The sequence below is a fragment of the Gigantopelta aegis genome, chromosome 4 (genome assembly GCF_016097555.1).
Source record: "Gigantopelta aegis isolate Gae_Host chromosome 4, Gae_host_genome, whole genome shotgun sequence".
Lineage (NCBI taxonomy): Eukaryota > Metazoa > Mollusca > Gastropoda > Neomphalida > Peltospiridae > Gigantopelta > Gigantopelta aegis.
In genome coordinates this window covers 16108581-16135457 of record NC_054702.1, presented here as the reverse complement: position 1 = coordinate 16135457, position 26877 = coordinate 16108581, and the positions used below count along the sequence as shown (strand labels likewise).

Sequence of the window (26877 nt, the reverse complement as noted above, 5' to 3'; positions counted from 1 at the left end):
AGTTTCATAGCCTCAGTGATTTTTAAGGTCCAGTAATTTATATAATACTGTTGTCATTGACTTTTTGCATTATTATTATTAATTGGGACAGGATTTAGTTCAGGAGGTAGAGCTGTTATATACTGTGTCACAATATTTTAAGTAGTACTATATGTTTGTTAAGTTGAGGGTTTTTTCTTTCTTCTTTTTGTTTAATTTATTACCATTTGTGACACCCAATAGCTGATGTGTATTGTTGTGCTGGGGTATCGTTAAATATTCATTCATATTGTGTATGGTGTTATTTTACTTATTTATATATCCATGACAGTACTAATGATTGGTTATGTTTATTTTCAGTTTTTAAGTGTTCCCATGTTTAGAAATGTTACCATGAAGTGTTTGACTGAAATAGGTAAGAATCCTTTTCAGTATCTTTATAATAAGCATTGCTGACTAATATATCAAGTGTTTTAAAACAACAGTATCTCAGATTGAGTGTTTGTGGACGGATCAAAATATTAAAAGCAGTTTGGTAGGGGTTAAGTTACGTTGAACTTACTTGATTTCTAGTTAAAATGTTTAATTGGTTTCTAGAATCCATTCTTCTATATTAATATTTAATTTTTCTTTTTTATAATTCGAAACTATTTTGATTTTAGCTGGTGTCCAAGTATCACAAATATATGATGAACAGTTTCTACAGCTTTTCACACTGGCTATGAACCAGCTTAAACAGGTATGCAGTGTTTGTTAAGTATACATAAACAGAACTTGTATACATAGTACTTCACCTTAAAATACATCTGTTGTATTGAAGTGGCAAATATTTTTATACCAGTCTTCTGTTTTTCTATATCCCATCAGTTTTTGCTTTATCTAAAATTGTCATTGTTATACAGCTTTAAATTACATCCTCTTCATCAACAGAAATGTTAAAAAATAGACAAAATAATTGGGTCTAAAAATGTATTTACAACAAAAGATTAGCATGTTATTATTTCAATAAAATATTGCTTTAATTATTATTATTTCTGAAATGTTATTTCTGAAATGTTAAATTGTGTACATGTTTGCAAAACTGAATTGGGATTTGTGGTAATTCAAAGAAATATTAACAGCCATATTATGGGATAACTACACTATAAACCAAATAATTACCTTTAAGCAACCAAATGTCTATTATACAAATTGTATTAAATTGATGCTTAGGGTTGGTGGCTTTTAATTTGGGATAAGAGTTGAACAACAAAAGTACAAGTTATAGGTTTAACTACTGATAGTGTAATAACGTTTTTAATGTGTCTGTAGATGCTGCCAGTGGATACAAACATACGTGAAGCGTATCAACGTGGAACAGACGATGAACAGAATTTTATACAGAACCTCAGCTTGTTTTTGTGTACGTTTTTGAAGGAGCATGCACAGCTTGTTGAGAAGAAATCTGATCTGCATGTTCTGCTGATGGAGGTGAGATCACTGTGCAATTTGTTTTCATATGCAGTTGTAGCACAGTTACTTATGTGTAGCACTAAAATATATCTACAATAGAATGCTGTAATATTGTGAAAATGGATATAGTGCTATTGTGTAATTGAGGAGTATTTGAAGTATTTATTTGAGAAAACTGTTTTATGTTTCAAACAGTTATTACTTAAGGTATATACCATTGGTTTATATCTATAATGTAAAAGGATACAAAAAAGTTGGGTGATAGCCACTGGATAAGTTACCTTGCACAGGATGTTAAATGAGTAACTTATACGATTATGTGCATTTTTCACAATTTTGGACTTGATGAGTTTTGCTAAAACACTTAGCTGTGTTTCAGAAACCTTTTTGAGGGTCTATGATGGCATATATTCTTTTATTGTCCTAATGTCCCAATTAATCCTTTCTGTTGCCAATAAATTCGTCAGTGTAGGTTATTCAACTCGATAGCAAAATCTTTTTTCCATAGGCTGTTGGATACCTAATAAAAATCTCAGAAGTTGACGAAGTTGAAATCTTCAAGATTTGTCTGGAGTATTGGAACTCTTTGTCAGCTGAACTGTATCGGGAGAGTCCGTTCTCAACCAGCACAAGTTCTCTCATCATTGGCAAGGCACACACGGAGATGCCGATTCGCAGACAGATGTACAATCCAGTATTAACAAAGGTAACGTACAAAAAAACCCATTCATTTTCATTATTTGTTTTAATACATACATTTAAAATAATAATAATGTGTACCTCTTAATGTAAACCAAGCCTGGTATTATTTGTGGCAGAATATGTACTTGCATGTTACTAAATTAAAACTGGTGTTTTTTGAGAAATGTACAAATAGTTTGAGCAAACACACCCAATATAAGAGATGTTTGTAAGTAGCTAAGTAGCAAGATGTCCTTGAACAGATAGATACGTGATAAAAACTGCAACGTGTGTCTTTTAAATATGTCTTCAATTACTGGGTATGGGCTTTTCCGATATCAATCACATGGAGGGAGGCTGCTGGAGGTAGTTGTTTTTAGTCCCCTACTGGTCCAACCGGAGGGGACTGTATGTTTCATCTCGTGTCCATCTGTCCCACATATAGTTTTTCGAATCTTTTTTTTTTTTCACAATGCCTTTAGATATTGAGCTAGAATTTTATGCATAAGATTTATCATATACTTTTGACTGAGTTATGGCCCTTGAAACTAGGAGATACGAATATTTGTTGGGCTTGATAGAGAACATGTATTGCTTTAACAGTACTCTCAGAATGTTTGTTATATTGATACACATAAAATAAAATTTTATTTAAAAAAAAATGGAGCAGACACACCAGGCATGACATGGTACAGGGAACGCTACACTATTTTAAAACATTAAACAGTAGTTGCTAATCAGTTTTCAAGATTTGGAAAACGAAATGTTCCCTGAAATAATAACGGTAAGTACTGTCCTCCCTTCTGCCAGTGTAATCAATTCTGGAACAAACCTGAAGTGATTTAGGCATATTTTAGTTACGGAATAGTTAGAATCTGTGTTTGTGTGCGTTGCTTACGAGTATTTTGAAGCAGATGTAACATTAATAATAAAATTTTGTTTTTTCTAGATGAGAGTGGTGATGATATCTCGAATGGCAAAGCCAGAAGAAGTGCTAGTTGTAGAAAATGACCAGGGCGAGGTTGTTCGGGAATTCATGAAAGACACTGATTCTATTAACCTTTACAAAAACATGAGAGAAACATTAGGTATATGCTTGTTTCTTGTTCATACAGAGGAGTTCACAACGTGTATAGCAACAGAGTGATTGCCTAAATGAAGCAACAGTATGGAGTTGTTTTATTCAATATTATTTTTAAATGACTAGATGTCATTATTTATTTATGACATATGCATCAGTGGTATCACTCAGCAGCATTTTGTTATGATTTTGTGACAACCTGTTTTGATTAGAAGCATTTACAGGTGGTTTTATATCATCATACATGTATGTTTGAATAAGTTAATTGTTACATTCTAGTTTATTAAATAAAATTAACGAAGGTTGGTTAAATGCTCTGTTATTCCTGGAGTGAGGGCAAATGGTCCACCAGATTATTCCAAGGAAATACATTATAAAAAGAGTATTATTCTACAACTCTGTATGGTTTTGCTTGTTTCAGTGTACTTAACCCATTTGGATTACACAGACACGGAGAATATCATGACAGAAAAACTACACAATCAAGTCAACGGAAGGGAATGGTCGTGGAAGAACTTGAATACTGTAAATACATTTAAAATTACTTGAATATTTTTTTCCGATGAGGTTGCGTCTTTAATCTGTACATAAGACCTGGCCATTTAAAAAAAATATATTATTATTACTTTTATCATTTTTCAATTAAATGATTACAGGCAGTGATAAAAAAAACCAATGCTTGCATGATGAGCAGTTGGTTTAGGATCGATTGTTTGTGGGTCCATTGGGCTATTTCTCATTTCAGCCAGTGCACCACGACTGGTGTATCAAAGGCCATGTTATATGCTACCCTGTCTATGGGATGGTGTGTATGATCCTTGCTTATAAAGAAAAAAATTAGTGTTTTTTCTCCCATATTTTAATTTTTTTTGCATGTTATGTAAGCAATAAAGTTGTTATGGAATTTATATTTTTGTTTCCACTGTTACTTTTCAGTTATGTTGGGCCATCGGTTCCATTAGTGGAGCTATGCATGAAGATGATGAGAAACGGTTTCTAGTCACTGTAATTAAAGTAAGTTTTTGTTTGTGTATTTAAAAGAAGACAAACTCATTTATTCTAGATGATTACCAGGCCTTCTAGAATACGGTGGCCCGATGCCCGAGGCCAGTGTTTTTTGGATTCGGGCCAATGAAAGTTACTTATTGCAATCCCGATGGCAAGTGATAATTTTTTTTTTTTTTTAAATCTACCAACGTCATGTCCTACGATCATACAAAAAACAAAAGAAACATCTACAAGTCACTTCTTTCGATTTGCTATCACATGCAATATTTCACTAACAAATAGTTGGCCACCAGTAATCTCTGACCCATCCATGACATCAATATATCTACTGATGTAACTTTATTAAAGTTATAAAGTGTAAACATTGGAAAAACAAAAGTTCATTGTAACGGTAACCAGTCTTTTATTAGTTTTAAAGGTTGCATGTCACTATTTACAAATACTTTAAATGTGTAAATTATTAATTTAATTTATAAAATATGAAATAAATTGCATTTTTTTTTTTTTTTAAAGCTTAGGAACACAGTATCATGAAATAAATAAATTTAACAAAGTACCCAAATTGAAAAATTTGAGGGGGGGGGGCTTAAACTGCAATACATGTACACTATTCTAATAAAGGTTCTTAATTGTTTCTTTTCTCTTTTTGTTTTTTGAGGTGGTGGGTGGGTGGGGAATAAGTTCCCATTCATAAGTAAATAAATAATGCTGTTAATTGTTGTAATATCTCGGTAACATGGATTATTTTTTATAACTTAGGTGGTTTTAGTGGAAACAATTAGTTTAAAATTTTAATAGGTACGGTAACTTTATTCTAAACTGATGAAAATTATTTGCATATTTTTCTAAACAAACCATAAAGCATGCCCATTGAGCCTATCTGTTGTATAAATTTACAAATTGACTAAACATGATCTCAGTATGAAAAATGGGAAAGTGAATTTTTTACCATGGCCAGTGAATTTTCAAATCCACTTACCCTATGGCAAGTGAATTTTAAAAATATTCTAGAACCCCTGTGATTACTTAATGAGGAACGTCATTATAAACACATTCGGACAGTTTTCACCTTTCTGTAGTCCTTTCTAATGTACCTTGAAAGTAACTGATCCGTTATAACAAAATTGGGTACTTATTTTTCATTTGGTCTGGCTTTCATTTTCGGGGCAGGATGTAGTCCAGTGGTAAAATGCTCACTTGATGTGTGGTCGGTTTGGGATCGGTCCCATCAGTGGGCCCATTGGGTTATTTTACATTCCAGCCAGTGTACCACGACTGGTATATCAAAGGCCATGATATATACTATTCTGTCTGAGGGATGGTGCATATAAAAGATCCCTTGCTACTAATTGAAAAATGTAGCGAGTTTCCTGTCTAAGACTATATGTTAAAATGTTTGACAACTAATAGCCGATGATTAATAAATCAATGTGCTCTAGTGGTGTCGTTAAACAAAAACAGACTTTAACTTTCTTTTTTCCTCTCCCTCTCTACATACAAATTCAGTTTGATGTGGTCTTAGAACATGTATAAAATGCCGTTCATTAAAGATAAGTTTTCCTTTGATAAATTTCCACATGCCACTACATACTCAACTTCTGAACCTCTTATCGTCTTGATCGAGATCTTTATTCTGTTCATTAAATTACAAGACTTGTATTATTTTCAGGATTTGTTAGGTTTGTGTGAACAGAAGCGAGGTAAAGATAACAAGGCAATCATTGCATCAAACATCATGTACGTTGTTGGACAATATCCTCGTTTTCTCAGAGCTCACTGGAGGTTTCTCAAAACAGTCGTCAATAAACTCTTCGAGTTCATGCATGGTGAGTGGTCGGGTTCTTGCAAGTGAATTTTTGTTGTGGTATGAAACTTAAATTGTTATTTTGGGTTTATTTTATTATCTTTTTTTCAGCTACATTTTTCCTTTCACTAGAAAAGCTTTGAAACATTTAGTGTGAAATAATAGAATAATTAACAGATAAAAATATTCTGTTCATTCAAAAAATACAATTCCTCTTATCTTCTGTAATGAAATATATCTTTTCACTTACTGTTGTTTCTGTGTGGAAAAATAGAGTTTAGCTAAAAGAACTGTTCTGGGTGTTTTTTAGCCAGTGTTCCAGCAATGTATTAAGTTCAGCTTGTGTTTCAGTAGACCCACTATGATTACTTTCATTTCAATGAGTCATTTGTCTTTTCAGAAACTCATGATGGTGTGCAAGATATGGCTTGTGATACGTTCATCAAAATTGCCCAGAAGTGTAGAAGACATTTTGTTCAAGTTCAGGTTGGAGAGGTTATGCCGTTCATTGAGGAAATTCTCAATGGAATCAACACAATTATATGTGATCTACAACCACAGCAGGTCAGTACATTTGGGTCATTATGATTATAGGTCACTCTGTTGGGTTTTTTGTTTCTTAAATGTGCTCCAGGAATGGTTTTTTCATTTTACATTCTTCCATAGGCTTCAGGAAATATTTATACCTAAATTCATATTAATGTTTAATAAGTGTTATTTTCTTGGATGTTAACAGTTTTAAATATCTGTTTTGGGTCTTATGTACAGATATTTGTTGGTGGTGGGTTTTTTGGTGGGGGTGGGGTGTGGGGGTGAATATATTTGACATTCTGAATATATTTGACTTTTCTTTGACCTATGGCATTATCCTCATACTCTGTGAAAAAACCCAAACATTCTGAATATATTTGACTTTTCTTTGACCTATGACATTTGTCTCATATTTTTGAGTGAAAAACCCCAAACATTCTGAATATATTTGACTTTTCTTTGACCTATGGCATTATCCTCATACTCTGTGAAAAAACCCAAACATTCTGAATATATTTGACTTTTCTTTGACCTATGGCATTATCCTCATACTTTGTGAAAAAACCCAAACATTCTGAATATATTTGACTTTTCTTTGACCTATGACATTATCCTCATACTTTGTGGAAAAAACCCAAACATTCTGAATATATTTGATTTTCTTTGACCTATGACATTATCCTCATACTCTGTGAAAAAACCCAAACATTCTGAATATATTTGACTTTTCTTTGACCTATGGCATTATCCTAATACTCTGTGGGAAAAACCCAAACATTCTGAATATATTTTGACTTTTCTTTGACCTATGACATTTGCCTCATACTCTGTGAAAAAAAGTAATATTTTGAATGTTTTGAATTCCTTCAGGTGCACACATTTTACGAGGCTGTTGGCTTCATGATAAATGCCCAGACAGACCAGATTGCCCAGGAGCATCTCATAGAACGGTACATGCTTCTACCAAACCAGGTCTGGGATGGAATTATCAACCAAGCTACACAGGTCGGTTGTATGCCTAGTACTATTCTGAAAGGGAAATTGTGTTAATGTGTAGAGTTAATGATAATATAAATGGAATTTTTTTTAAAAGGCCATAGTAAATATGCCAATTTGAGATTTTATTTTCTGTTTACATCAAAAGGGCAATTTGGATGGGGTTGGAGGTTAAATTATTAAGAACTATCACTACAATTTGTTTATATTTGATTTAGCAGTTGGTGCCATTTTATTAAACATATTTTGCAATCCCTCTTTATCAAGATGAAAGTTTTGCTAATTCTGAAACTACTGTGAATCCTGCAATTTTAGTATGAGCAAATCATTGTGAAGTTGAATATTGTTATACATGTTCTGGTTTTGTATGTTTAATCTTGACTCTTTTCTATTTTCAGAATGTCGAGGTTCTGAAAGATCCTGACGCTGTAAAGCAGCTGGGTAACATTTTAAAGACAAATGTCAGAGCTTGTAAAGCACTGGGTCATCCATATGTTGTTCAGGTAATTACAGCATCTTATATATGATTGAAAAGTATATTTTTTCGTTCTTATTTTATGTTTTTGTAAACTTTTTGATGCTATGTGTTGGTTTACATCTGCTGTTGTGGTTATGCATATTCTACGAACTGGTAAGAAAACAGCTGTGTGCAAATATTGTAATGTTTAAGATTGAGTTGTTGCTTTCATTGACAAATAGTTTACTTTGAGGACTAGGAACGAGCACCTAAGGGTGTTAACTTTACTATTCTTTTTCTATTGATACTTGTATATGTATTTTATATTTGAATAACACAACTGATAAAATTTAGATGGAGGTGTTTTTGTTTAATAATAATTTGTAGGGAATGGAGTACCTTTCTGGACTTATTTGACATGTGCTGTGCACTTGATAACTTGATTAACTTATTTCAAAACCTTTTATTGCAGTGCCAAATTGAAGATCTAGATCAGTGTAAAATTGATTATAAGGACATCCATTTTGTTGTCAAAATGAAGTGTGATTAATTACCAATATGTTTTCTTTCAGTTGGGTCGAATCTATTTAGACATGTTGAATGTGTACAAGGTGATGAGTGAAAACATCAGTAGTGCTATTGCCACCAATGGCGAGAGCGTCACAAAACAGCCGCTCATTCGCAGCATGAGAACAGTGAAGAAAGAAACACTCAAATTAATATCTGGATGGGTCAGCCGTTCCAGTGATCCACAGATGGTTAGTCGTTGATTTTTTTGTTGATTTATTTATTATTTTTTTGTTGTTGATGTCTTTTGAGGTACAGAAGGGGTGTAACCTTTTTAATGGATTATATTTTGGATATAATTAACACAAATCTCTATTTTTTAAAGTACTAATATTTCTATTACTATTGTATAAAAGCATCATGATGACTGCAATTATTTTGTTTATTGCAAATTACAAACTATGGTATCATTGTTTAATAAGTTTATTATTAAATATGAAAAAAGTACCTTTAATGAAATATATATGTAATTGCATTCAACAAAATTGAAAAAGGTACTTATTTCAAGAGTGGTTGCTTTGTTTTAGGTTGCAGAAAACTTTATTCCCCCGTTGTTGGATGCAGTGTTGTTAGACTATCAGCGCAATGTTCCTGCAGCTAGAGAACCAGAAGTACTTAGCACCATGGCAACCATTGTTAACAGACTAGAAGTAAGCAGAAACACTTATATTTGTAGTGGCTCAATTTACATTTTACTTCTTGATATATATTGTTTTTGATGTGTACAACATTATTGGGAGGTAAAATCCAGTTTTGAAATACTACAAAAATTTACAATCATACTGGAAAAACAGACACTGATATTGTAAAAATAAAAATATATCATTATTGTGTAATGTCTGTCACTGAAGGATCATGTTACATTTTAGACATCAAAGTTTCTATTATTTCTTGGATGTGTTTGTATCAATAAAGAATGGTTATTTGGGTTAATAATAAAAGTAATTTCATTTCGAATAGCATCCTAAAATAATATTTACAGATATTCGACCCTTTTCATACTAATTGTCTGATTTTGTATTTCAGAACCACATTGCAAAAGATATTCCACAAATATTTGATGCAGTCTTTGAATGTACACTTACCATGATAAATAAGGTAAGTAAATTATCTAGATTGTAGTTTGATGGACGTTCATAAACGAGCATTTTAAAAAAATTGAATCATGCCTATTCAGTTTACAGGGAACATTTTGTAACAGTTGCTAATCAGTTTGAAAATTTAGCATTTTAGAATTGTGTAGTCATATTGACATACTGAACAAAATGTTCCCCGAATTTACAGTGATTTTAAAAAACAAACATTGTTCTGAATTAAAGTTCAGATTAACAGAGTTTGTCATGGATAATTGCAAGTTTCTTGATCAAGTAAAGGAAAGCTTTGTACAGTTATGTCCCTTATTGTTCAACCCATCATCAGTACTTGATTATCAGCATTGTAAAATGTAACATAGAAATTACTTTTTTTACGAGTGATTTTAATTTCTACAAATAACAACTATGGTCGAATGAATTAATGAATGAATGTTTAACGGCACCCCAGCACGAAAAATCATCGGCGTCAAACTATGGTAATGGGAAAACTAAAGTGATGAGCAAGATCAATACGAAAAATACGTCTAGCACCCAAACAAGGTTCGTGTGCATCAACATACAAGCTCTCTACAGGATATGTTCTAAATGCACCAAGACAGAGCCTAAATCCCTGGTTGAGTACAGGATCTAGCATCTCCAAATAACACTTGCGTGCCGACCCATACACAATGCATCTATAATCAAGTTTTGATCGAACTAAAGATGTATACAAACGGAGCATAACCTTGCAGTCTGCTCCCCATCCCTTATTGCCAATAACTTTTAAAATATTGAGGCCTTCTTTTTAACATATTTAAGATGAGGCACAAAGAATAGCTTCCTGTCAAATATAATCCACAGAAATTTAGTCTCCTCCACAACTGGAATTGGATTTTTGTCCAAAAACAACTGTGGATCTAAGTGGATACCTCTTTTCTGGTAGATCTGCATCCAAACTGTTTTTGCCTTTGAGAATCTAAACCCATTATAAGGTCAACAGCAATTTCCACACCATCATTCTTACTCCATACACCATAAATACATCCAATAGTAATTTTTTAATGTTATATTTGAGAAATTGTTCACATTTTTTCTTTCATCTTTTTAAAGTTAAACTTTGTAGTTTGTCTACACTTATAAACACGGTTATCTGCTCAATATGGAACCAACATTTATTTTAACAGAACCAAATTTCATAGCTCGCATTGGAACTGTTTTGACATCACTATGCACCTCCCTATAATATTACAATACACTGTAATTAAAAAATATGTACCAATGACAAAATATAGTGAAATTAAGTGAAGATACATTTTATCTTGGAGAAAACACAATGAAATGTTTATTGCTGACTTTAATAGTGCAGATAGTACTTCCCTAGGAACTGGCTTCAGTGTGATCTGATTTTTGGTAGACAGAAGGGTTAAGTTATGTAAACAAATGCTTGTGGGAAGCTTCAGATATTTATTCATCTAGGTGGGGTTTTTTAAGAAATAACTATAGCTGTTTAATAAATTAAAAAAAGCTCTTTTCATGTATATATATTTTGTTGTTGACTCCTACAGTTTCAAATTGTACTTTTATTTCATTTTATTTTTGTACAAATATGGCAGAACTATTTGCTTGTTCAACTTGTACTTGATGTGTGTTTGTTGTTCGTTTCAGGACTTTGAAGAATACCCGGAACACAGAACGAACTTCTTCCTTTTGTTACAAGCTGTGAACTCACACTGTTTTCAAGGTTTGGATGGTTTTGTTGTTGAGGGATTTAAAAAAAAGAGAGAGACCTCATTATGTTGTTGTTTTTTAAAACGGATTGGGATGAATGTATGGAAGGGATTTGGTAGTTCTGGTTGGTGTGTATATGAAGTACAGCCACTTGTTAAATAAATGCATAGATCATTAAGAGGAAATATTTCTGAATTCAGTGGTTTCTTCAATTGTTATATAATCTGTATGTGTGTGTTATTAATTTTGTTATGTCTACAGTTTGTTGTTTATGTCCATCTTATTGAGTGTTGTATTTGGTTTTCCAGCATTGTTGAATATTCCATCAGCACAGTTCAAGCTTGTTCTGGATTCCATCATCTGGGCATTCAAGCACACGATGCGAAATGTGGCTGATACGGGACTGGACATCTTGTACGTGTTGTTACAGAATATTGCCCAGGAGGAGAATGCGGCACAGAGCTTCTATCAGACATACTTCACCGATATCCTTCAGCACTTGTTTTCTGTTGTCACTGACAGCTCACATACAGCAGGTAACTTTAGTAATGCTTTCTGTACAGCATCATTAGGCAGTGTAAATTAATTTTGGCCTTTGCAACATTTTTCACTGTTAAATTTTATTTCGTTTAAAAGTCACAGACCCTAGTTTCAAGCGTGAAAATAGACCATCTCACAGACAGAATAGCTCATCCCACAGCCTTTGCACTAGCTGAAACAAGAAATAGCCCAATGGGCCCACCAACAGGAATCGATCCTAGACCGACTGTGCATCAAGCGAGGGTCTCTTTTTTTCCCACTGGGCTATGTTCTGCCCCTAAAAAAGTGTAAAACTAGATTCTGTAAGGCTGAAAAGGAAAAATATCCTCTTTAAAATAAGACTAGAGCTTGTCTCTTTAACTGTTACTTCTCAGAGGTATGTGTGTTTTTAAAATTATTAAAAAATGCATTTTATGGTATTATAAATATTATTATGACCAGAAACACTTCAGACTATTGATTATCTAAACCATAAAATGCAAGTAATGTCCAACGCCTGTAATTAAGAAAATTCCCACGGTAAAAGAAAAATGGTACGTTATGCACCATCACGTCAATAAGGTTATTAAATTGACGGCGCTCTCCACTCTATAAAAGGATTAATCATTGTTTTTAACTATACGGCAATCTGTTGCAGGTCTTACAATGCAAGCTACCATCCTGGCATACATGTTCAATACACTGGAGGCTGGAAAGATCACCATTGACTTGAACGCTACTTCATCTGGTCAAAATGTCGCCTACATACAACAGTTTCTTCTCAATCTTCTCAAGACAGCTTTCCCCCATCTAAACGAGTGAGTATTCGAAAAACTTAGCTTGCTTAAATCGTTGTTTCCAATTTGTCTTAAATGATTAACTTGTTTGTAAAGGCTATACAGATGTATTTTTTATTAAAATCATAATTCTAAAGATTTGTTTTTTAATCATTGTGTATTTGTGAAGTTTTTATCTAAAACACATGGATTAATTAGCAAATTAACCAAATCCATCTGTTCTGAGTAGCATTATTCAACGTGCTGCATTAAGATTAGACTACAAACTTGAGATTATTCATTGTTATTAACCATATAATAAAGTTAGTAATGCGAGTGAATGAATGTTATTCTCGAAGTAAAACTTCCTTTGTTTTACTCTATGAATGCGCTGTGATATTATTGCTTAAAGAATGCACTGTTGATTTGACTTGACATCAGTACTTTCATGTATTAAAAAAAAAAGAGAGAGAATAATATGGCTGCGTTGCATCTTATTATGTTAATGGTAAGATTTGTAGATGGACAATAAGGATGGTATATGTTTCTTTCACAGGCACCAAATCAAAATATTTATTGAAGGCCTATTCAGTTTCAATCAAGACTTTCCAGCTTTCAAGGAACATCTGAGGGACTTCCTGGTTCAAATCAGAGTAAGTAAACCTGACAGTTAGTACTTAGAAAAGGGAATCAAGGTTTGGTGTTGACACGTTTAATTTATAAAATGTAATGACGAACAGGCCTGATTTTCAGCTAACATATAATAGATCAGGGAGTTAGAAAACTTAATTTTGTAGGTTATACTACATGTTCAGGGTATTTGTTTTTAGTCATTTACTACCACTTATTTACCTGTGAGCAAAGTTTCATCCATCCGAATTGACTGCATAATATTTTCCACATTTTGAATTGCCAGGTATTTGTTTATGATCCCCTTTGTAGTTTCTGACAGCCCATTTGGGCTATTACTTGTTCTAGCCAGTGCTCCAGAACTGGAGTTAAAAAGGCCATGGTGTTTACTATTCTGTCTGTGGGATGCTGCACATAAAGATCCCTTGCTGCTAATCGGAATGAGTAGCCCATAGCGTGGTAGCAACAGGTTTCCTTTCTCAGTATCTGTGTGGTCCTTGTCCATATATCTGATGCCATATAACCATAATTAAAATGTTTTAAATAAAACATTCCTTCTGTTCTTTGGGCTTTCTAAACAAGAATGCTGATGTGTAGGTTTGTTTTTTAAGGTGAGCCAACATAGAATTTTTTTAAATTATGATTATTAAACTATTCTTTTTCACTGTTTCAGGAATTTGCAGGTGAAGATATGAATGACTTATTTTTGGAAGAAAGAGAAAATGCTATTAGGCAAGCCAATGATGAAAAACGCAAAATACAAATGTCTGTACCTGGTATTCTTGGCCCTCATGAAATTCCAGAAGAGATGCAAGATTGAAATGGAGAAAAAAAAGCAAAAAATGTTTTTAGAAGACTTAAAAAAAAGACATGCTGTCTATAGTAACATGGGCTTCTGTGTGTGAGATGACCGAGTGAAAGTGGATACAAAGGCACTCTGACATCCATCCCAACATGACGCCAGCGGTGTGTTGTCATGCTAACCAAGTGGAATATCATTAGTAATGTTACAGCCAGCTGAGTTGCAGGGTCGTGTTGTGTGGCAGCCGGAGGAATACTGTTGTGCAGCAGACAGATAAATATCATTATGGGATGGGGTTGCAGCAATGTGCAATTATCATCACTGTGTTGAAGACCGTGGAATTCAGTTATTATGATGTTGCGTTGCTGACAGGTGAAATACCATTTTTGTGTTAAAATAAGGTGGAACACCGTTATTGTGTTGTGTTGCAGCAGTGAAAATTACTGTAAATGTGAAGAAAAACAAAACATTTTAACGCAAAATCATGTTGATGCATTGTATGACATTTTTTGAAGTGAAGAATAAACTATGACCACAGATATTTCATTTCACTGTAGTTTTTTTGTTTTCTTGTTTTTTAAATTTTTACTGCCAGAAAAAAATGTTATTATTTTTGAATGTGATATGAGTGTTTATCTGATCCTACATCTGGTGTATGAAATAACTAATTTTGTCAAAGCATGTTTTGTTGATAATATAATATGTTTTGCTTGTGTGCAGATAGAAATATGGTCCAGAGCCTATTTAATTTAAGAGAAACCGTATAGTAAGTTCGAATGTGAGTGTTTAGTGAGCGTGTGAATATTACAAAAAAAAAGCCTAATATGTTTCATCTTTGTCATCTTTGTCTCATGTCTCTGAAGATTCCTGGGAAAATTGTGTCTTAACGAATTTATTGAAAAAGTGTAAAATGTATCACTACAGTACATATATGTGTATTCAGGCTTGAACTTAATGATTGCAATTGCTGTAGCTGCGATATGAATTGTCTCTGCTTGGGGACTTTAAATATTATTACCATGAAATGAGGGGATAGTTTTTGGTTTTTAATTTTTCCAAAAAAAAATTCCAGTTGTGGTCGATTAGTTTAAATTTTTTTTATAAGTTTCATGTTATGTGCTGTATCTACAACAAGCAATGGTAACGTACACTAACAAACAGTTCTTTGTAAGTTTTTTATATGCAACATCAGGGGTAATTTCACTTTGGGAACCAATCAAAATTAATATGGAAGTCTTTGTCACAATGAAACGAATCATTCAGTTGTGTTTATTTGTTGAACAATTTTAATGGTTTAAAATTGCTGTAGGTGAACATTTTGTCTGCAGCACAAAAGTTTCAAAATTCCCATAGATAATAAATACTTAAGTTTGGGCCCTGCATATAAGGCAAAATCGCAAGGCGTGTTATTTCCTAACATTAAATTACAAAATGTGCATCTTCATAGCTTTACAGTACATACATTGTTTTTGTTAGCCGACAGTGTGTGTGGTATCTTCATAACTGAATACTGATGACGGTAGCATTTCAGATGTGGTTACATTATTTCTAACTGCAGTCCAAATTTATTCTTTTGGGTGCCTGATCAATCTGCAACTAATTCTCATGTTTAGGCCTGACACAAACAAATCCCTCTTTTAGCGTTAATTGTTAATTCTCTTGCTATAATTATGGGGGGGGGGGGGGGGGGGGGGGTTTCCCCCTATTTATTTTTATTATTATTTTAAATTTAAATTTAAGATTACCATAGCTTTTCCTAGCACCATCATTCCAGTCTTGTACACAATTCCAGGAAACTGATGGTGTTCCCAAGCCAAATGTGCTTGAACCTTCTGTGGATGAAAATGTGTCAAATGGTTGATTGATTGACAGCTCACAACAGGTAATCAATAAGGTACTGAAAGTCAAATGTGCAGAAGTTGAGCAATGACAAAAAGTAAGCTAACAAAACTTGACAGCTGGCAGTAACGGCCAGAGACTACATAAAACTTGATGAAAACTATTTTGCTATCAATAACTGCTGTGGTTTCAGTAACATATCAAGTGTCGAGACTGTTCTGACCTTGTGTTTGAAGATGACTTATCATTTGCTTATTTATGTGTACAAATTGTGTTTTTATCTCCTACACATTAACTCTTAATACTTCTGCATTGCATTTATGCAGTGGTGAACAGAAAGTGGTATGATGTGCAGGTAAATAGAATATTTCCTAAAATGACGTATCACAGGGCCTGCTACCAGGTATTCTGTCCTCTAGTTTGAAGACATCAGTATGTCCTCTGCAAAATACACCTTTATCTGTTCTTCGGTGAGCTGAGTAATTGCCTATGGTCTGTCCCATCATTCTATAAAAAAAAAAAATTGTAAATAATTGTTGTTTTGTTTGACATGCGTAGAAAGGTAAGTGTTTTGGAAATAACAAAAATACTATTTTTGTGTGCAATTTACAAATCAATCTGCTCAGAAATAAATAACTTGTAGTAAATTCATAGTATAAAAAAGGGTGTTCCTGTGGGATGGAATAGTATATGATGTATGTGGCAACTGAGATGTGAGGTTTGACCCATTATTATTGCATTACTACAAATGAACAGATTAGCTTTTGGTACAGAAAGTTGACAATTGCATGTTTACAGTACTTTAAAATAGGTTTTTCATGAAAGGGAACAGCCTTTGGTATTTAGGGGAGGGGTAAAAATATAATCAAATAATTTGTTGCCTGTTGTAAATCTGGCAGTCCAGGCATTCAGTTTTTCCAACTCTGCGTGAACGTTTAAGTGCTTATTCCATATGGTTTATTTTTAACATTTCATTTTATATTTACAATTTTTGCAAAAGACCAAAATTGAATAAATATGATTGTCCGATAGCCAGCTGGGCTTATGGCATTAATAAAAATACTTGCTCAATTGTAACATCTGATTATTCTGAGCATTGGGGCACTGCAATTTTCAAACAACCTTTGAGTGCATAAGCCACATTTTTAAACTTGTTTTATGATTTTTTTCAGAGACTGAAGAGTTAATATAATATGTGTGCTTTTAGACATGGCTATGTAACATTGCACAACCCCTGCATTTGCCCCCGGCAATACTGTGGACTATATTGGATTTTGTTTTTCCAAGATGTATTTTTTCCATATTGTTAAAAATAAAATATACTTTGTGAACTGAAAACAGATTACAAATAAATATTAAAACAGTAACTGCACCATTATTACTAAGTATCTGAATCTCGGCAACATCGGGCATGATCGAAAATACATGTAAATTACCAGCATTAAGCGAGTATCAACTAAGTCATTGAACTGTTGACTGTTCATAGCACATGGATTGCAGGGGGGTGGGCAGCTTATACATTGTTGAACCATGGCTATGGTGCATTACAAGTGTGTTATTTTTAGTAAAATGTTCAACATACACTCCTACGAGTCGCTTGAACTGAGTTGAAATGTTATGGTCAGCCTGATGAGATATTTGTAGATAACATGAGATATTTGTAGATAACATATATAGAGAGAGGTAGTTCCAATAGTTTAATCAAAATTTCTCTGTCATTTATATTGGCAAAATATGCTACCCTTTTCTGGTGCTGAGTGGCCTAAAAAAAACCGATTTACTTGGTCTTGAAAAGGGGCATTTGGTCTTGGTGATAGATTTTCTAACAAATTACGCCGTTATGAAAGAAAATTATTTAAATTCTGTATCACATTAAATATATTCTGTCACTTTGATGTAATTAAAATATAAAGATTGAACTGGCATGTCACTGCGGACTGCCTATGCTGTATATGATAAATTGTCGTCGCCTTGCAACCCCATTGTTCTTGATCGTGCATGTGTCATTTGCGTGTTAACTGTAACGTCACTTTTTGTCAACGAATACCGCCACTGGTATAAATAAATCTTACAGCATATTGGCAAACAAAACAAATAACACTCATCATTCAGATTTACTTACAATCCAGAGTTGCAAACATGTTAATGGTAAAATTGCTGTGGACACTATTTTTCTTAATTGCAGGGGTTGTTGCATAGTACCTCATGACAGTGGACAAACTGTTGCCATAGTTTATTTTGAACCCACGTATAGTTTGATTTACAAGCCATATGGTACACATTTTCATATCTGCATTTGATAGACCTCATTACTAGGTCACTTTTTTGTACATGCCCAGTTTTCATGTAGATTTAGTAAAAGACTGAATGCTTTTTAAAATTATTTTTTATATCACAGTATGAATTTTGCATTGGTCATGATCATTTTAGTTATTTTATTGGTATACAATCACCCTTCTACATGGATACTTTAGTTTTTTTTTTGTTTTTTTTTTTTAAATTGGCAGTACTGTTCACAGAAAAAATGAAGTTTTTTTTTTTTTTTTAAAGTAAACTAACTAGGTGATTAGATAGGTTTCCAGTCTTTTTCACTAATTACTTGCAGGAATAGTGTGATCAGAGAAAATTATATTTTTTTAATGACAAATGTTTATAGTCTTTGGAATAGCTAGGTAATGACCGGTGCACATCAGGGGGTCTCGACTGGCTAGCATAGAGGGATTGAGTCTTGCTCCCCAGGATAATATATTTGGGGGGGGGGGGGGGGGGGGGGGAGATAAAAATTATTGAGCAGAATTCAGGTGCAACTATAGGTTTGCTAGTTTACTGTTTGGTCATGTACTGTATCACTATGGCACCTTTGTTTTAGCTATTTGGGGCTTTTGGTGGGTTTTTTGTTGTTTTTTAGATCTCCACTACTGTAACAATAATGGTCTAAAAGGATTTGTGTTGTTTGAAAAAAGTATTTAAAAACATTAAACACTTGTGCAACTAGAACATTTTTAAAATTTCAAAAACAAATAATGTTCAGTTACAGGGCTTCTGGATTATGGTAGTCCCACTCCCATGGACGGCTAGTGAAAAAAATATCTTGTCAAATGCTGCATTTAAGTCTTATTTTGTAAATATGAATATCCTGCCCCTCTTCTCATCCTGAATATAATAGTTTTTAAGCTCTATCTCCCTCTTTTGGTAATATATCTGATTATTACTACATGTATTAGTAAAATTGTATTTATTTAAAGTAAGGCTAGTGAATTTTTAATCATGGCTAGTATATTTTAAAAATCACTGATCCCATGGTTAGTGGATTTTTATAAAATTCTAGAAGCCCTGAATTACATACAAGTTGTAACTAAACATTTTTCAGTGAAAAGTAAGTACATGTACTTAATTCAAAAACAAAAACTAAAACGGTGACATTAAAGAAATAACACTTGTCATTGACTTTGCTATATACAACTACCTGTACATGAAGATAGTAGAGTTTTAAACCATTGGATAACATTGACACCTTGATTTTTTTCCATTCTTACACAGTAGTAGTTATTTTATAAATTCTGTAAATGAGGAAATGTTAAGAGAATACAAATTTTGTAAATTTAGTGAGGCCATACAACACACTAATATTTCATGAGACAACAGACTGTTCCGAAAAACATTTGATTGAACACACAACCATGGTTACATGCTATTGAAAGTACAGCTAACAGTAATAGTTGGTACGCACATTACTGCAATTTGATTGAACACACAACCATGGTTACATGCTATTGAAAGTACAGCTAACCGTAATAGTTGGTACGCACATTACTGCAATTTGCTATTAAATTTAAGTTGTCTGTAAGCTGCATAACATCAGAATTGATCAAAAAATATTATCTCAGCTGATTATTATTATTTAATTTTTTTGATACTGTCTGATATGACGAACTCGCTAAAATGTTGTGTTGCTAATATGTCATGTGGATTTTGCTAATTAAAAGATCATTAATATTTTATGCTTTACAGTTTACTTCTTACATTCTGAAATATTTCAATATTAAACATACAGTACTTGTGGATTTTGTAATTTTCAAAAAATGTATTGGGTTCTGGTGCCCAAAGCAGTTGTCCAATAGAAACACCAACTCTGATAATAATCAGGTTTTTTGTGTAATATTATCTTGCTTGCAGGACCAATTTAGAATTAACTGTACCCAGTTTAATATGTATATTTCAGTTTTGACATGAAAACTGTAAGACAAACACATTACCTCTTAATTGTATTTGGTTGATGTATTGTAAAACGTAAATACCAATAGTTCTCTTGACTGCTGTAAATATTGTTTTGTGACAAGATTGAAAGTAAATTTTATACGGTTTACATTTATCTCTTGATGTGCTAGAATTGCCCAAAAGTCATGTTAATAAACCTTCTCTTTTTATTATTGTGTGGTATTCATAATTTTTGCTTGTTTGAAAATATTAGTACAATTTCAGATAATTTTGACCTAAAATAAGATACATTAAAAAAAAAAAAAGTCTGCTAATTAAAAACAAATATATTTTTAGAATCCTATGATTACCGTTATATATTACTGGTTGGTGAAGGAATATACTGACCTATCAGGTTACCAGCTTAGAGTTTTCAAGTAAACATTACAAATAATAATAGTGGCTAAATACCCAATAATAATGGTGGCTAAATACCCAATAATAATGGTTGAATATAAATATAATTCAGTATACAGCCAAAGTGTAAGTGCTTTGTGTATTTTATATATAAAAGACAACCAAACCGTTTCAGTGTTAAAATCAGTTAACCCAAAAGGTATCAAAATATGAAATGTAAGTTATTATTTCTATTAGGATACATTTGAAATTCATTTGAATTATTGTCACTTTAGACAACAAGAAACAAAAAAAATATTGAGCTTTAAACAATAATATAAGTGGCTCCTATGAAAGTTCATGGAAACTATAAATGGAGTCAGTTCAGTATTTTAAAAATAATTTGAAAATAGTATTAATAGTTTTTATTTTATTTTATTTTATTTCATAAAGTCATGCATTTAATTACTAGAACCTTACTAATTGGAGTTGTTTGTGTTTGTTGTTAAGAACAGTTAACCAGCTTTCGAACCACAAATATCTTTTTAAACCTTGTTAGCTTTAAATGCTACACTTTTGCATACATAGACCTCAGTTGCATTCCAAAATAACAATATCATGTAAATTGAATTCTTCATATCCATCGTAATGGTAAGTTTCTGTTTCAGCACGTTGGAAATATTTTTAGTTAATATGGAATTGTGCCAAGTTTGTGCCATGCTGTTCCAAAGATGAGACATGTGTTTGACTTTGGTCTTGCCTTCCACATATAGCAGCTTTAAAACACCAGTCATTAAATAAATATTTAAATATTGTTTTCTTGTTCTGTTTTCTTAAAAGAAGTCTCCTCAGTGATGGGAGTTCTTGTCAGACGAAAGAAAGAAAGAAATGTTTTATTTAACGACGCTCTCAACACATTTTATTTACGGTTATATGGCGTCAGACATATGGTTACGGACCACACAGATTTGGAGAGAAAACCCGCCGTCGCCATTACATGGGCTACTCTTTCCGATTAGCAGCAAGGGATCTTTTATTTGCACTTCCCATAGGCAGGATAGCACAAACCATGGCCTTTGTTGAACCAGTTATGGATCACTGGTCGGTGCAAGTGGTTTACACCTACCCATTGAGCCTTGCGGAGCACTCACTCAGGGTTTGGAGTCGGTATCTGGATTAAAAATCCCATGCCTCGACTGGGATCCGAACCCAGTACTTGCAGCCTGTACACCGATGGCCTAACCATGACGCCACCGAGGCCGATCTTGTCAGACGAGCAATAGTCTGTGCTATCTTTGTGGTTAAGACATTTGTTTTATAGTAAATGTACATACTAAGATAAAACATTAAAAATATTGTTTTTGTTTAACGACACGACTAGAGCACATTAATTTATTAAAAGAATGATCGCGCAAGGCTTTTGGACTGACATGCGTATTCAAAGATATATAAAGCACAATCTGATTAAAATTAGCTCTTCTGTTCTACCAGTAGATCTAACAGCATGGCGTGGATTCCCATGTCCAGGTTACATTTCATCTATAAATAACAATTTAAATATCGACCGATTACACTTCGCCTTTTATAACGTTATTCGGGAGCATACAAATTCTAAAAATATCGGGCGAGACTATTTATGCAATAGGCGAACTTATTGGTATATTTCAACATTAAAAGCAGGGGGAAAAGTGCAGCAATAAACTGGATTGTATACCAGTATAAACAGATTTTATGGCTATACCATCACAGGGTTTGTTTTCGTCTTGAAACTAATTTTATATAAAATTTTGTATTGAACTCAGTTTCCGGCATACTTCATAGTTCACCCGAATCATTTTGTATACCCTCTGCACAATCCCGAATGTTTTCAAATTCTTTTAAAATCATTGGCATGATTTTGTAAGTAAGGTTTTGATTGGTCGAATGAAAGGTCAACTGAACATGAGCTCCAACGGGCTGCTGTTGGATCTACATGTAATAGTGGAGTTAATTTTAATTAGATTGTTGTTTTTCAAACATTTAAAATATCGCCTGTTGCATAAATTGTAGATGTGCACAAATTGCTGACATATTTGGTATATATATATATATAAAGGTTGCGTAGTATATGATGGGTATTCAGGGTAGCATAGTACCATTGAACAACACAATCTCTGTATATTTAATAGGTTACATCCACATATACCGACTAAAAACAAAATCACAATACACCTCTAAAGGCATACTAGTTTTAAATCATCTCTGTATACATGGTACAGTTTTAAAGCGTAAATGTCCTTATATATGAGTGTGAATATACATGTACCCTAAAATCGATGCGTGGTTGGTCTGGGATCGATCCCCGTCGGTGGGCCCATTGGGCTATTTCTCATTCCAGCCAGTGCACCACGACTGGTATATCAAAGGTTGTGGTATGTACTACCCTGTCTGTGGGATGGTGCATATAAAAGATCGCTTGCTGCTAATCGAAAAGAGTAGCCCATGAAGTGGCGACAGCGGCTTTCCTCTCTCAATATCTGTGTGGTCCTTAACCATATGTCTGACGCCATATAACAATAAATAAAATGTGTTGAGTGCGTCGTTGAATAAAACATTTCTTTCTTTTTTTTCACTTGCTCCGAAACAGTCTGTATGTGTGTTCTCACTGATACACTGTTTTAGTCAATATCACAAAATTACTATATCAAAATGTGTTCATTTCTTTAAAAATAACGTTCGGTAATGACCGGCAATAGTTTGTCCAAGTGACAAAAATTTTTATTTGAGAAAAAACCTCATACCTAAACATTGTCTTGCAGTGTTGCCATCATGTAATCTTGCTAAATACTAGTAGTGCATCTCATATTAAGAGTTGTCCACTTTTCATAAATAATTACATATTTAGGGAGATTGTAAAGTAATGACAAATAAATTTGGGACATGTTTTTTTCAAATATAAATTTACAAAATAATGGATTCCAATAACATATCCATTGATTTTTAAATCTGATTTATTTCATATACAGTATATGTGATTAACTTTAAATAATTATTTTGGAAGAAAATAAATTATTTATTTAAAATTTAATGAGACATTGATATTTAAGCTTTGTCTCATTATGTTTTGAATGTTTAAAGAGTGATTAAGATATTTAATATATTCAATGACATAACAATGTCTGTTTTCCTTTATTATTATTGTTGGTTTTTTGGTGTGTGTTTTTTTTAAATTTATTTTATTATTATTATTATTAAGGCATATTATTATTATTATTATTAAGGCATATTATTATTATTATTTAATCATTTTAAAAACAACATGTCGATTGATTAAAAATAATTTATCGTACTGATTGCAGTTTACAGGCTTCATTTGTGCTCTGTCATCATTGATCTGTTGAACATAGCCTATTTGATTACTAGAAAATGTTCGAAAACACAAATAACTGTAATAAAATATGTTCAATCAATCTGCAATTAGTAGAATAACATATTTTAATCAATCAAATACGACACACTGTTTTCAGGATTGAAAAAAAAAAGACAAAAAAACAAAACAGAAAAACAAAGCGAAACCATAGACACAAAAACAAAAACAAAATACAACTCGGGGTGGGGAAAAAGAGAATAACAAACTACGGCAATTCGATATTTTAATCAATCAGGCATGACAGAGGTGTAACGTGGTCTGGATTGGGGGGGCGGGGGGGGGGGGGGGGTCGAATTTGAACTTTACGGACCCCTTTGCATTTTTCCTTTAACACCTAGATGAATAGCCTAATATTGGACTATTTAAAAAGAAAATGTTTTAGCCCCTCCCCTCCCCACCCCAGCCTACGTCTCTGCATGACTCTCATCCATAAACAAATTGCAAAATGTATCTTGGTAAGACGGCGAGTTTTTATGATCTGTCTTTATTACACTTACACCACGACTGGTATATAAAAGGCCGTGGTATGTACTACCATATCTGTGGGATGGTGCATATAAGAGAACCCTTGCTGCTAATCAAAAAAACGTAGCCCACGAAGTGGCGACAGCGGGTTTCTCTCAACATCTGTGTGGTGCTTAACCATATGTCTGATGCCATATAACCGTAAATAAAATGTATTGAGTGCGTCGTTAAATAAAACATTTCTTTCTTTTTCTTTCTTTATTACACTTAATATTGTTTTTTAATCTGCGCACGGTCTCTAGAATATTTTTAATATTGAAGCGTTTATAACAAATCGCCCAATTCGGTTTCTAGGTGGGTTAAGCCAACCTCCCCAAAAGAAGCAGGGGTAGGTTTTGACCCTGCACATGCGCCTGATAGCAAGTTTACGGTTGAAAACCTGTAATAGCGAGGGACGTGACGTTGCCCAGAGATAAAGTGCTCGCCTGATGCGCGCTCAGTCTAGGATCGATGCCTGTCAGTGGGGCCCATTGGTATATTCAGTGGCGTAGAGTGGGTTGCCAGCGCTCGGGACAAGGCAAGTATTGCACCCCCTAACCAGTGGACCGTTAGCACTCCCCGAGTCCCTTCCACCAGTTCAGAATTTTGCGTCCGGGGCAGTCGCCCCGGTGGCCCCGCCCACGCTACGCCACTGAGTATATTTCTCATTCCAGCCACTGCACTACAACTGGTATATCAAAGACCTTTGTATGTGCTATCCTGTCTGTTGGATGGTACATATAAAATATCCGTAGCTACTAATGGAAAAATGTAGCTGGCTTCTTTTCTAAGACTCAAAATTACCAAATGTTTAATTGAAATCCAATAGCCAATGATTAATAGATCATCTCTAGTGGTGGTGTTAAACAAAACAAATTTTAACTGTAATAGCGAAAATATTTAACACATGATAAAACTCAATCTGATTAAAACTAGCTCTACTGGTCTACCAGTAGATCTAACAGCATTGCGTGTACTCCCATGTCCGGGTGACATTTCATCTATAAATAACAATTTAAATATCGACCAATTACACTTCGCCTTTTATAGCGTTATTTGGGAGCATACACATTCTAAAATTATCGAGCGAGACTATTTATGCAATTGGGCAACTTGTTGGTCTATTTGAACATTAAAAAACAGGGGCAAAAGTGCATGAAAGGTCAACTGAACATGAGTTCCAACGGGTTGCTATTAGATCCACAGGTAATAGTAATTAACCAATGAAGCTAATTTTAATTAAATTGGATAAAATAGGATGAGCAACTTCAAAGACCAATACTTGTTGTTTTTCCTTCTTCGAGAGGATTTATTTACTTTGGCTTAATACTAGTTGTCTGGATTTTTAATTATTATGTTTTAAAACATGGACAAAGTGTTCGTTGAAAAAACGTTAGGTTTTGAGTCACTCTAAAAAGGAAGTAATTGTATAATGTGGGAAACCGGACGACATACAATTGTCCTGGAGAAGGTGTAAATTACAACATTTGTAGACATTGTGGGTGGGCTGGGAGTATAGGTTTGAATGTTTACAAACACCACACACATAATTCAAGTATTCTGTCAGTAATCTAAGCAACATTTATAAGAAGTGCAGCTTCAAAGAAATCGATATGTCCTGTAACAGCCATGTAAGTAGTTTGATTGACAAGAATCTTAACCACGCCTACAACAACACCCTAAGTTTGTATTTAATTTCAGAATCTCCGAATATTTGTTCAGTTTGTAGTTGTTGTTCATTAGAGAATTAGGAAAGCATTAAATATGATTTCGCAAGTTTGTGTATAGCAGGATTATAAGATCAAAACAGAATCGAAGAAACACTTGGTTATAGCGAAAAGATACGAGTTTATTAAAATTGTAGTTCTATTTGTGTTTTACATTGGTAAAAGATTTTATAAGATGGGGAAGAGTGATGATATCTTTAACAGCATTACCATGTGCACTATAAAACGCGTATTCATACTGGTTACACTTTTGCCGCAAACTTTACCGCAAGCAACCACTTCCACTGAAGGAAATATTGAGACGTGTAACACAGAAGTTGTCCACAGTGACAGACGTTGTGATGGTCTAGCTTGGTCGTGTCGTGACAAATGTGGTACACACCAAGCCTTGCCTTGTTCGTGTGATGAACACTGCATCATCTACAGCAACTGTTGTGCAGATTTCAAAGATGAATGCCAAGATCTATTTCACAAGAGTTTACAGAAATGGAGACAATATCTGTCAGTCGAAATCAAGTGTCAAACATCTGCAAGGGAATCGCTTATATCTGGATGTCCAAACGAGACGCTTGATCTAGATTTGCATCGGCGATGCATATCAGATCATCCAGGCAACATAGACGACCTAGTTCCTGTAACGGGTGTGCAGAGCAGACTTCAGTTTAAAAATGTACACTGCCATGCATGCAATGAAAAGGCCGAACCAAGAAAAAGGTGGTCT

At 33.6% G+C, this 26877-nt stretch overlaps 1 protein-coding gene across 1 annotated transcript in view; it reads left to right on the top strand.

The window, feature by feature from the left end:
* The window catches only part of LOC121372719 (exportin-1-like), a 34023-nt gene extending 12693 nt beyond the window's left edge, over positions 1-21330 (top strand). Inside the window, exons 8-26 of the mRNA XM_041499198.1 lie at positions 340-394; positions 642-718; positions 1291-1449; positions 1940-2137; positions 3062-3200; positions 3615-3718; positions 4130-4207; positions 5871-6027; positions 6406-6569; positions 7407-7541; positions 7931-8035; positions 8562-8747; positions 9084-9206; positions 9583-9654; positions 11295-11370; positions 11666-11893; positions 12535-12694; positions 13209-13305; positions 13956-21330. Of these exons, the coding sequence (XP_041355132.1) occupies positions 340-394; positions 642-718; positions 1291-1449; positions 1940-2137; positions 3062-3200; positions 3615-3718; positions 4130-4207; positions 5871-6027; positions 6406-6569; positions 7407-7541; positions 7931-8035; positions 8562-8747; positions 9084-9206; positions 9583-9654; positions 11295-11370; positions 11666-11893; positions 12535-12694; positions 13209-13305; positions 13956-14102 (2460 nt within the window). The 3' untranslated portion in view covers positions 14103-21330. The remainder of the gene's footprint in view (positions 1-339; positions 395-641; positions 719-1290; positions 1450-1939; positions 2138-3061; positions 3201-3614; positions 3719-4129; positions 4208-5870; positions 6028-6405; positions 6570-7406; positions 7542-7930; positions 8036-8561; positions 8748-9083; positions 9207-9582; positions 9655-11294; positions 11371-11665; positions 11894-12534; positions 12695-13208; positions 13306-13955) is intronic.
* The last annotated feature ends 5547 nt before the right edge of the window (positions 21331-26877 follow it).